The sequence below is a fragment of the Ranitomeya variabilis genome, chromosome 5 (assembly GCF_051348905.1).
Source record: "Ranitomeya variabilis isolate aRanVar5 chromosome 5, aRanVar5.hap1, whole genome shotgun sequence".
In the NCBI taxonomy this organism is placed as follows: Eukaryota; Metazoa; Chordata; class Amphibia; order Anura; family Dendrobatidae; genus Ranitomeya; species Ranitomeya variabilis.
The window spans coordinates 117720469-117732961 of NC_135236.1; the positions used below are offsets into that span (position 1 = coordinate 117720469).

Here is a 12493-nt window from a genome sequence, read left to right on the forward strand (position 1 = left end):
TGAAGTGGGGGGCGCCCTCATCCAGGAGCCAAACTCTATCGTCAAGATGGCGTTAATCTGTCCCAACTGCATGGGGGGTATGACATGGCTGCCATCACCTGACCTCCCCATACACCCGGGCCAGCAGAGACTTCAGCCTAGTGCATGTGTATCCTTATTATTCTCGCTCCCCATTTACATGGCGCCATTAATTACACAGCACCTTACAGATTATTATTATTATTATTGGGGCGCACAGACACAAGAACGTACAAACTCCTTACAGATGCTGTCCTTGGTGGGATTTGAACCCAAGGCCCCAAAGCTGCTAACCACTGAGCCACCAATATAATATATACCAGTTTAAGGAAAGGATATCCTATAGTGGTCATGTATTATATTAAAACTAGTCTAAAAAAAAGGCAATATGGCTGACCGGCTGCTCTTAGGGGAGTCCTCCAACATCAACCTTTTTCAGAAGACTGGATAGATGGATGGTAAATGTTGGGTACAGTCAGCCATTAGTCATGGAGGCTCCGGCCTGTTTATAAGCTTGTTGGGTGCTGCTGAGGAACATTGTGGGGAGTCACCCCAAAATAGTGGTGCGTCTGTCCTGTCATTGGTCGTATATGTGAGTATGTATATATACCTTATACGTGGGTATGTATATGAGTGTGTGTATGTATACCTTATATATGTGTGTGTGTGTTTATATATATATATATATACCTCATATGTGTGTATGTATATGAGTATGTGTATACCAAATATACATGTGTGTATTTATATATACCTTATATGTGTGCATGAGTATGTGTGTACCTTATATATGTGTGTGTTTATATATATACCTTATATGTGTGTATGTATGAGTATATGTCTACCTTATGCATATGTGTATGTATACAAGTATGCTATATACCTTATATATGGCGTGTTTGTTCGTAGATACATTTTTTTTATTATTTGCTTGAATGTACAAAACAGTAATTTTATATATAACTATTCATGTACTGTATGCGAACATTTCTCTAGCTATATATATGTGTGTATATGTGTGTATGTAGATGTGTGCATTATTTCTCTGTATAGCACTGTACCTATCAGTGAGTTTCTAGGTGTGATGTGCCAGTATGTCATGTGGTGTCCGTGTGCACAGTAATCCATCTATATTTCCATACACCCTCTCCTCATCTCTGTGCACTTGTGTATATGCCTGCTGTGTGTCCCTGCGCTTTACATTCACAGGTCAGGCCTCTATCCGTGGATTGTATCGTGCGTGTTTCTGCGTGTCCGCTTCCGCACCGCTCACACGCGCTCTCACTCCTCCTGCAGCACGGGAAGGGTTAAGCCCCATCCTGTCTCCCCTCGCAGTGCAGGCCCCGCCCAGCTCCCGCCCCCCGCCGGTGATTGGCTGCCGGCTCCAAGCCTTTGAAGTGGTGTTGAGCGCTGTGGGTTGGGTCTCGCAGGCAGAGCCTTGCAGCCAGCTGGAGGGAAGGGAGCACAAGGGGAATCTCTGCGCCCTGGACATCCCTCCTCCAAATGAGCTGTTCTCCCCTTGGATCTTACACCGACACCGAGCCACACAAGTGCATCTCTCCGGCGGCGGCGGCACCATTGGCAGCGCTAGCACCCAGCCACCCCCTGCGCCAGGCGAACAGACTGCCCATCAGGGTGCTGAAAATGCTGAGTGCACACACAGGACACTTACTGCACCCGGAGTACCTGCAGCCCCTGTCCTCCACCCCCGTCAGCCCCATAGAGGTAAGGAGAGCCGCCTGCGGACGGTGGTGGGGGGCGCTCCCTGCTGTCATGTGTGGGGCACAGCTGACGGCGCAGCCATTCCTGGGGGGATTTACAAGTTGTAGCCTGGAGCCTTAGGGAGCTGTGTGCAAGCCAGGCTCCTAAGTGCGGGGCGCAGACCCCTGTAATTGCGGGGCATCTGAGGGGTGCAGACCCCTATAAGTGCAGGGCACCAGGGGAGCACAGACCCCTATAAGTGCAGGGCACCTGGGGGGTGCGGACACCTGGAAGCACAGGGCATCTGGGAGACATAGACCCCCTATAAGCACAGGGCATCTGAGGGGCGTGGACCCCCTATAAGCGCAGGGTACCAAGAGGGTACGGACCCCTATACGCACAGGGCATCTGGGGGGGCACGGACCCCTATAAGTGCAGGGCACCAGGGGAGCACAGACCCCTATAAGTGCAGGGCACCTGAGGGGCGCAGACCCCTATAAGTGCAGGGCACCAGGGGAGCACAGACCCCTATAAGTGCAGGGCACCTGGGGGGTGCGGACACCTGGAAGCACAGGGCATCTGGGAGACATAGACCCCCTATAAGCACAGGGCATCTGAGGGGCGTGGACCCCCTATAAGCGCAGGGTACCAAGAGGGTACGGACCCCTATACGCACAGGGCATCTGGGGGGGCACGGACCCCCATAAGCACGGGGCATCTGGGGGACACGGACTCCTATAAGCACAGGGCATCTGGGGGACACGGACTCCTAGGGCATCTGGGACACATGGATCCCCTATAAGCACAGGGCATCTGGGGGGCACAGACCCCTGTAACCACAGGGCACCTGGGGGACACGGACCCCTGTAACCACAGGGCACCTGGGGGACACGGACCCCTGTAACCACAGGGCACCTGGGGGGCACGGACCCCTATAGCCACAGGGCACCTGGGGGCACGGACCCCTATAAGCACTGGGCATCTGGGCAGCCCGGACCCTATAAGCACTGGGCATCTGGGGGGCACGGACCCCTATAAGCACTGGGCATCTGGGCAGCCCGGACCCTATAAGCACAGGGTATCTGGGCGGCCCGGACCCCTATAAGCACAGAGCATCTGGGCGGCCCGGACCCCTATAAGCACAGAGCATCTGGGCGGCCCGGACCCCTATAAGAACAGAGCATCTGGGCGGCCCGGACCCCTATAAGCACAGGGTATCTGGGCGGCCAGGACCCCTATAAGCACAGGGCATCTGGGGGGCCCGGACCCCTATTGCTGGTGATGGCAGTGAGGTGAGCTCTCCATTGTGATCTGCTCCCTACACGCCCAGTAATGTTTGATCTGTGCCAGACACAGCCTTTCATTACTAGGAGTGCTGTGTTTGCATTCCTTGTACTATGAGACTTTGTAATGTTCCCCTTTACAAGACGTGGCTTAAGGTACGCGATTAGGAAGCCCATTCATTGTGTGTCCATCTGGTCGGACAGTACGATAATTGGCCGATCTGTTGACGATCAGACGCCACCTTGTAAAACCCTTGAATATACATTATATACATATATTTATTACAGCCGCTTCCAAGTATTACAGTGTCAGTCTCGGTGAATGGAAAGCCCCGGCTTTCCCGTAATTGTCTGCATCACTCCGATGAATGGTTCCGTTTCTGGGCTGTGTGTGGGTTCTTTCTGATGTAATGATGGGCTGATCTGGTGCCATCTCCTGCGCCCACATGATTTACTGCCCGGCTTGTAACAGAGTAAATGATCGATAACGTCTCATGTTCGCTCACTCGTTCTTCCGATCTGCTGCAGTGGATGAGATTTCATAACTGGGTTAAAAAAAACAACTTTTTTTTCCCTCCCGTCGCTTTCCGATAAGCAAATCTTATTTATTATTTTAATAACGCATACGGGTTCATTGCCGGTGACAACGTTGCCGTTTGCATCAATTGTTAATGGCTTTCATATTTTTAATAGTCTCCTGAGTTTTCCTGTAATATTTTATTTCCACCCACTTTCTAATTAAATTATATTTTTGATCTTTATGGGTTTGTCTTCCTCCCCCCCTCCTTCGCCCCATAGCACCCCCCCTTCTCCCCCACCCCCTCCTCTTCCCTCCTAGTCAGTTCACCGGCCCCTGTCATTAATCATTCCTTGGCAGTCCCTAATGATAAAGTTTCACGAGATTTATGGCCTGGAAATAATAGCTGGGTTCTGTTGAATAGAAGCAATGGAAAAAAAAAATAGGAGAGGTTTAATCAATGTGGTTTATATTTTCTCAGGCCGTTCTCCGATTTGGTCATCCCGAATCTCAATTAATTTACAGAGGGACATAATTTGCCTTCACGGCTTTGAGTAATGTAGTAGTAACTCGTAGACGAAAGGGAATGAAGCATTTAGGTGCAGTGTAGGTATTTAACCATGTGTGTGTCAGGCACGATCCCTGAACTGAAGGGCTAGCCATCGTCCCGGACTCTTCTCACAAGTCGTTGCATTTCCACTAACATGTCTTTCATTATTATTTGTAGTTGGATGCCAAGAAGAGTCCACTCGCTCTCCTGGCTCAGACCTGTTCACAAATTGGAAAGCCGGATCCTCCGCCATCCTCAAAACTCAACTCTGTGACTTCCAGCGGGATAAGTGAGAAAGAGAGCAGCCGTTCATCCTCACTGAAGCTCGGCGAGTCTCCCCTGGAGGACAAGTCCAGCTTCAAGCCCTACTCCAAGGGAGGAGAGAGCAGGAAGGAAAGTAGCTCTTCTAATGGCAGCAGTTCAGATAAGGCTGGATTTAGGGTGCCCAGTGGTTCTTGCCAACCATTTCCTCCTCATGCGCCATCCCCATCATCAAGAGTGAGCTCTCCAGGACAGCACTGTGACTCTAAAACTAACGAAAGCCAAGACAAAAAAGAACCCGAAGCCATCAAAATCAGCTCAGATGTGTCCCAAGCCAACACTACTCTCACAAGAGCCAGTACTAGCAACTCCAGTGCAGAGTCCAGCCAAAGTGGGGATATTACCCCCATCAGCAAATCCGAGCCACCATCTCTTGGGTCAGGCCATGTGGCACCAGTTTCTCCCTACAAACCTGGACACTCAGTCTTCCCTCTTCCACCCTCTGGCATTGGATATCATGGATCCATCGTGGGGGCCTATGCTGGATACCCATCCCAATTTGTCCCTGGGTTGGATCACACCAAAACAAGCCTGGTTGGAAATCAACTCCCTGGGACTTTAGGTTTGCCAGGAAAACCACCAAGCTCCAGTCCTCTGACTGGTGCCTCTCCTCCGTCTTTCATGCAAGGATTATGCAGGGACCCGTATTGCTTGAGCTACCACAACGCCTCCCACCTCGGCTCCAGCAGCTGCTCTACCTGTGTGCACGATCCATCGGCCCTCAAGTCTGGATACCCGTTGGTGTACCCCAGTCATCTTCATTCGGTGCACACCACGTTGTCTTCCAGCGTCACCCCTTCCCTGCCTGGTCATCCTCTCTACACATATGGCTTTATGCTCCCAAATGACCCAGTCCCCCATATATGCAACTGGGTGTCTGCCAGTGGACCTTGTGACAAAAGATTTGCCACGTCAGAAGAACTTCTTGCCCACTTACGGACACACACAGCTTTGCCTGGGGCTGACAAACTTTTGGCTGGTTACCCTACATCTGGTTTGGGTTCTGCTTCCTGCCACCTCCACCTTCCACCCACAGGGCCTGGAAGTCCTACCACATTGCCGGGGTCTCTGTCTTTAAGGAGTCCCCACACTTTGGGACTAAATAGGTACCATCCGTACGGAAAAAGCCACCTAACACCGAGTGGTCTCCCTGTGCCCTCGTTACCAGCAGGATCTTACTACTCCCCATACGCTCTTTATGGACAGAGGTTAACGTCAGCTTCAGCGCTAGGATACCAGTAAATAGAACTCGCCAACCCATAGACTGTATATTTATTTACTGTATGTTAGCTTCAAGCTGGGAATATTAAGTGCATTATTTACAACAACAATCCAATGGTATGCAAACATTCTGTGCCCCAAACAGTTCTTTTGCATTATCATGTTGTCTTCCATTTGGCCTTTTTTTCCTGTTGGTTTTACTTTTATTTGATTTTTTTATTTGATTTTTTTTTCACTTTTCTGTTTTGCATGATACTCATCGCTTAATCTGCCTTTTCATTTATCTTCCCTAATTTTTTTCTTTTTTTTTCCCCAAAGGGGGTTAAAAAAAAACCTCCTTTTCTAATTTTGTACAGCTCTAAAGAAGTGTATTTTTTTTTTGTAATGTGTTCTTGGCATGGTGGGAACGGGTGGGAGGAGAGAGTTAAAAAAAAAAAACAAATTGCGTTGGTTGCTATCCAGAATTGGCAAATCTTATTTTGTTTAATAAATGAAAACTTAATTATCCGCACTGTGTTCTTTTAAATGACATTTAGAATTTTTTTCTTTTTTCTTTCCCTTCATGCTTTTTGAAATAGTTTTCACATGGGTAACGTGCATAACATTACATGAAAGAAAACCTCAATGCCAAAGCGTTCAATAGTACAATATCTGGAATGTATTGATTACAATAAACATTTTTTTTGCTATTAAAATATTTAGAGATTGTTTATGATTTTAATAACTGAACTACATTGTAGTCGTTGTAAATTAGGGTTCTGGCGCCACCTGCTGGTCTTTATTGGCACTGCACAAATGCTACTAGTCCTACACGCAAGATGCGATGTCTCCTAAACACAATTAGAAAAACAACTAAATGCTAAAATAGTAAGGATACATTTCCTTTGTAGATATTTTTCTGGTGCGCGCAGATATTGCAGAGCTGAATTTGCCTTCACGTTTATCCTTTTGTAAAGTGTTAATCCAAAATAGCCTCATGTTGGGTTATGCCAAATTACAAACTCGTCTGTGACATCGGTAAATATGTCCGATTTATTTAAAACACCCATTGTCTAAAAAATGACTAATTATAACAGTTTATGGATTATTGTAGGAAACAAATATATATATTTTTTTTAAACTAAAATATTGATTGTTTTAGAATTTGGTTTTGCTTTTTTGTTATTTAGACCTATAGATGAGAACATACTTTTAATTTGCCGTTGCAAGTATCTTAATGCCGTGGGTGGCTTTCACTATACATGATGGATCCCGGTGCCCTAAAGTCGCTCTCCGCAGAGTGACAGATAATCCATTGTGGTAATTGGCATGTAAGTAGATGGCATTTTATAGATATCACAGTAGGTATTCCCAGTGATTGAGATGTCACCATTCCCTACGTGACGCGGGGACACATTCCCCTAACCTTGACCGCAGCTGATGTTTGCATAAATGTGTTTGGGCTTTCAGTAAACGGCTATTTCTAAAGGCGCGGAGACAGGGCTTATTATTTGTGTCTCGATTCCATTTATTGAGGCTCCGCAGTTTTGTGGTGATAATATGCGAGTATAAAGGTGGAAGATAGATATATATATATAGATAGATATATTGATTTTTGTCTTTACTCCATAAGCAGAATAATTGTAAGGTGGGGACTTTATCCATTAATAAAGAGGACGGCAGCGCCTAAGTGACAGCTCATTTATCAATAATTACATGGAAAGGTGTACGGAGAGGGAGATTTACTATGCAGGTACCTACTGTATATGCTTGCTCTACGTAGGAGTATAGCTATAGATGCTATATATACATAGATTTAGTTTATTTAATGTGTGATATATATAAAAAAAATATATAAATATAGGTCATTACTGATTTTAAAAGATATGACAGAGCTTAGTTTGTCATTTGGCGCAACTTATATGACAAAGTATTTCTGTGATCTTTGATAGTCCTGCCAAGTTTACTATAAAGAAAAAAAAATAAAAAATAAAATATATATATATATATATATATATATATATATATTATACATTATACATTATACACACACACACTTATAGCCAGCACCTGGACAAAGGGTTTTTGGTGTTTTTTTAACACAAAATAAAATGTAAATATATATATATATATATATATATATATATATATATATATATATATATATATATATATATATATATATATATATATATATATATATATATATATATACACATACATATATTTATTATATAATTTTATTTTTTTTTTCCTTAGTTTTTGTGTTAAGAAAAAAAACGTTTGTCCGGTTGCTGGCTATAAGTTAATAAGCAAATATTTTGCTGACATTTTTTCTCTAACTTTTTTTTTCGATCTTTACCTTTTGTTTTCTTGTCCTTTTTTATATCTTTTCTTTTTTAATGCATTTACAAATAGACTCTTACAACAAAAATATATCCGTATTAAAAAGGCCACAAAAACACATGAAATTCGGGCTTTTTCTTAAAAAAAACAAAAAAAGGCCAAAAGGAAGCCTAAAAGAAACCGATGAGACTAATTCAGTCTGCTGCATCCATTGGCATTTTGAATTAATAGTGCGGACGAGCGACTATATATTTTTTTGAATGCGTTCATGTGCACATATTTGCCGGAGCTGAAATTGCTGTAGATCTGAAAATGAGATCTAAATATTAAAGAGAAACAAGTTTACGGCACAAAGGCTGCCGAGCACAGATGTAAATGGTTGCATTAGTTTTCATTATTTGCATCTGCTGTGGTGTCTATATGGGAAGAGCCACCGATGTCTCGGCTGCTGGATGTATGTAGTAGGCGGCGCACGTCTCGTTCTGCAGGTCCTCCGACTTTCGCGTCAGACGCCACTCAATGTGCCGCCTAACTGTACACGCGTCCTATTAATATGGATCTTTTTTATAATGACCCCATTTATGCTCGGCAATAATGACATCCGTAGACGATGACTCAGTTTGGTTAATCACTAGTTTATAGTTTTACACCTTCTCTTGCTTTTAATGAACCATTAACACCTTTTTAATTACTGACAATGTCTGTAAATGGCCGAGAACTATAATAGTACAATTATATAAACATTGTCAGATTGCAGTATTCTTCTACAGATACAGCAGAGCTGAGTTGATCTGACGCAGCTCCCTTCTAGATTTACTTACTAAAACAGGAAAAACAAAATGGCAAACCCAGCACTGCTGCATCTGTACAGGTCACAGGCATACGGAATAATACATGGGAAGGGGTTAAAGGCCATATAAACTTCCACATCCATTGTACAGAAAAGAAAAAAAAAATTAAGTACAATGGATGCCAAAATTGGCATGGCCATTAATCCTTTCCCATGCATAATTCTGTAAGCTGGTGATCTTTAATATACAGGTGTAGCAGTGCTTTATTTTATTTTTTTCCTGGAGCGTAAGAATAGATGAAGACGAGGTGTTTTTATGCAATTTAAAAAAAAAAAATTACTGAAGTTTGAGACATTTTTTTTTATTGCCATAAGCCAAGATGGCCTAAAATACTTGTGAGTTGCGTGTCCAGGACTGTGAATTGAGAGAACTATACAGGGATTTTTACTGGGGGTCGCACAATGCAGGACCCCAAAAATATACAGAGACTGCCTGAAACGATGAAACGTATTCCCTGTTAGGCCAGGACGACCCATAATGTCACATCATTAATACAGAAGTGAGTGGATGCAACAAATAAATGCATGTCATTGGTCAGGAACGTCTATTAGACGCGTTTTCCCATTGTAATTATGACCTGGGTTTGTGGCGAGCCGACATGCATTCATACTAAACGTACGCCAGGGCCGTCTATAGAATTAGAACAGGATTAGAAAGAGATATGCTTTTTTCCCTCCAAGAAACAGCGCCACTGTTGTCCATAGGCTTTGTCTGGTATTGCATCTAATTAAGATTAATGGAGATAAAGTTCAATATTCCAGAAATATTGAAGAATTTACAATTAACGTCACATCTATGGACAAGTTAGTGGTGGTGTAAAGGAAACGGGGGTTAACGATGAAGAAGCAGCAGACGTGGTGTGAATTCTCCACATAGATCTTTGCCATATGCCAGTAGCTATCCTGTTCTCTGTACCGGAAACCTAAGATGACTCCACTCCTCCATTCTCCCTCTCAGACCTTTGACCCCATATCCACTATGATCCTCTCTGGAGAGACCTCCATTACAGGAGATAGGGGCTTGTGTGGGTAGAGACCCTCGAAAGTCTGTTTCATGACATATTACAAATAGCTGGGTCTTATGATGAGCATAGCCGACAGCGTATAATAACCAGTGCTGAATTATTAGCTGCGGCTTTAGTGACCATGACATTGTGAACTTTAGGGAACTGCATTAATAGCAATCTCCTCCTATAATCCCCACTGTTGATGGTTCATGTAATACGGACAATAGCGCACATTTCTTCTGGACAGGACTGCGGTATTTTCCAACCTTTGGCTTCGGATGTTGTAAAACTACTACTCCTATCATGTCTTGACTGCTGGAGCGGTTGGAATCCACTGACCTACCGTATAATCTGTATCCTCTCTATGATTAGCAAGATTTAATCGGTTGTCCAGGGGATGGAAATTACTATTCTAGTGACATAAACTGGTATAAAAAAGTAGTAATCCAGCTCCCTCTCTGAGGTTTAGCCAGTCATGTACCTTCCAGTGCTATTTTAACACATTGTAAATTTTGGAGAAATGCCCACTGAGCCTATTACCCGCTGCTCAGCAGGGCAATCCTGCAGCCAGTAACTGGCTGATCAGACATTTGTGCCCATTTCCAGTATGTCGAGACAATCGGGGATCAGTACCAGTGAGGATAAGGATTACGTATGAATCACAATGGGATCGTTGAGGGGGATCATTACTCCTGTTATTTTTTTTTTTTCCTGTACTGCGCTCAACATAGGACAGCGCTTCCTTTGTCGGCTTGTGATCAGACCAATGGGTGAAACTTACTATTTACAGCCCATTTTTTATACTCTGAATTAGCGTTCATTGATGTAACCCCTTCTCATGTACAGCACCATGGAATTAATGGTGCTATATAAATAAATAATAATAATAATAGAAGACGGGAGTGCCTCGCTAACATATAGTCTGCCACTATTTCCATATGCTAGGACAACCCCTTCTCGTTCCCCATGCTTGGGCCCGATAAAGTAAAAAGGCTTATTTTCAGCTCTCGTGACAGTGCCGGCACTTGCAGTCAAGGGGCTATCATGACGGTGCCGGCACTCGTGGTCCCAGGGCTATCATGACGGTGCTGGCACTCGCGGTCCCAGGGCTTTCATGACAGTGCCGGCATTCGCAGTTAAGCGACTCTCGTGCGGTGGTATGACACGTGGTGCACAGCGCCCAATCAGTGCTGGCGTCGCTGTCCCCACCTCCTGTCGAATTGAACATGAAGAGGAAGTCAGAAATCAGCTGCAGCCCGGACTTCCTCTTCATGTTCAATTTGTCCGAAAGCGGGGCCAGTGGCGCCACAGCTGATTTGGTGCTGGGGTCACATGTCACAACACGCCATGTGACCACCAGTGCAGACACCGCGGGAATGGTGTCGGCACAGTTGGTAAGTATAAGCTTTTTTATTTTGTCGGGGCCAAGTGTGAGGAACAATATGGGTATGTGTCCACGTTCAGGATTGCATCAGGATTTGGTCAGGATTTTACATCAGTATTTGTAAGCCAAAACCAGGAGTGGGTGATAAATGCAGAAGTGGTGCATATGTTTCTGTTATACTTTTCCTCTAATTGTTCCAGTCCTGGTTTTGGCTTACAAATACTGATGAAAAATCCTGACCAAATCCTGATGCAATCCTGAACGTGGACACATACCCTAAGGCTATGTCTCCATGTTCAGGATGGCCGGCGGTATCGCCGCAGCGGCGAAGCCGCTCGGCGCTAAGCCCCGCCCCCTTTCTGGGACGCGTTCATGCTGGATGTGTTAACTCTTCACATCCAGGATGATCGCTCTGTCCCATAGGGCCCTGTGATATGCCTTGCGGGGACGCTGCGTCCCCGCAAGGTGTACGGACATGCTGCGATCTGAAAAGACGCGCAGCATGTCCGGAGTCGCAGGGCCGCCGCGTGCGGGTTTCCACGCATAGTGGAGACGGGATTTCATAAAATCCCCTCCACTATGCTGGAACATCTGGACGCTGTTTGTTTGACGCTGCAGCTCTGCGCAGCGTCAAACAAGCAGCGTTTCCTGACCATGGAAACATACCCTAAGGGGTTGTCCTAGTAGTAGACAACACCTATAAAGGAATTTTGTCATTACATTTCTTTTATCAGATTTCTGCATTTGGTCTTGGAAAAAAAAAAAAGACTGCACTTTATGTAAGCCATCATTCACACATCCGTGTTTAAACATGTAAGTGAAAAAGTGATATGTCATCCGTGTGTCGGTTTTTACCATCAGTGTTTTCATGGATGGATAAAGAAAGAAATGACAAAGCTTCTCCTATACTTTACAATGTTAAATATGGATGGCACACAGACGCCGTTCATGTGCTACAAGTCTTTTACACGGATCTATAGACTTGTATTGGCCCTTGTCATCTGTGCTGCTAGAAAAAAAAACGGACATGTGAACAGCACCATAGTTTATAATGGGTATGTGTTGCATGCGTTACTTACGTGCAACACGGAGAACCATAATTATCTAGATAATGAAAAATTAACAATATTAACTATTTGCATGCTGTTAAAAAAAGATCCAGTGAAAGATTTAGACATTTGCTTCCATTTGCCCTAGCTGCTTTGCAATGTGCGCATCCATGTGGTGAGCTGAAGGCTGCTAGACACACATGCTCAGTCACTCACTGCATGGTGAAGCCGCCGCATGCACCACTGAGAGGCGGAAGGAATCCGGGG

At 44.6% G+C, this 12493-nt stretch overlaps 1 protein-coding gene across 1 annotated transcript; it reads left to right on the top strand.

Moving 5' to 3' along the window:
* Window positions 1–1442: 1442 nt before the first annotated feature.
* Window positions 1443–6306, top strand: ZNF703 (zinc finger protein 703). The gene is made up of 2 exons (XM_077263137.1): window positions 1443–1743; window positions 4247–6306. The coding sequence occupies exons 1-2, from the start codon at window positions 1522–1524 to the stop codon at window positions 5630–5632; spliced, it is 1608 nt and encodes a 535-aa protein (XP_077119252.1). The 5' UTR covers window positions 1443–1521; the 3' UTR covers window positions 5633–6306.
* Window positions 6307–12493: the final 6187 nt, after the last annotated feature.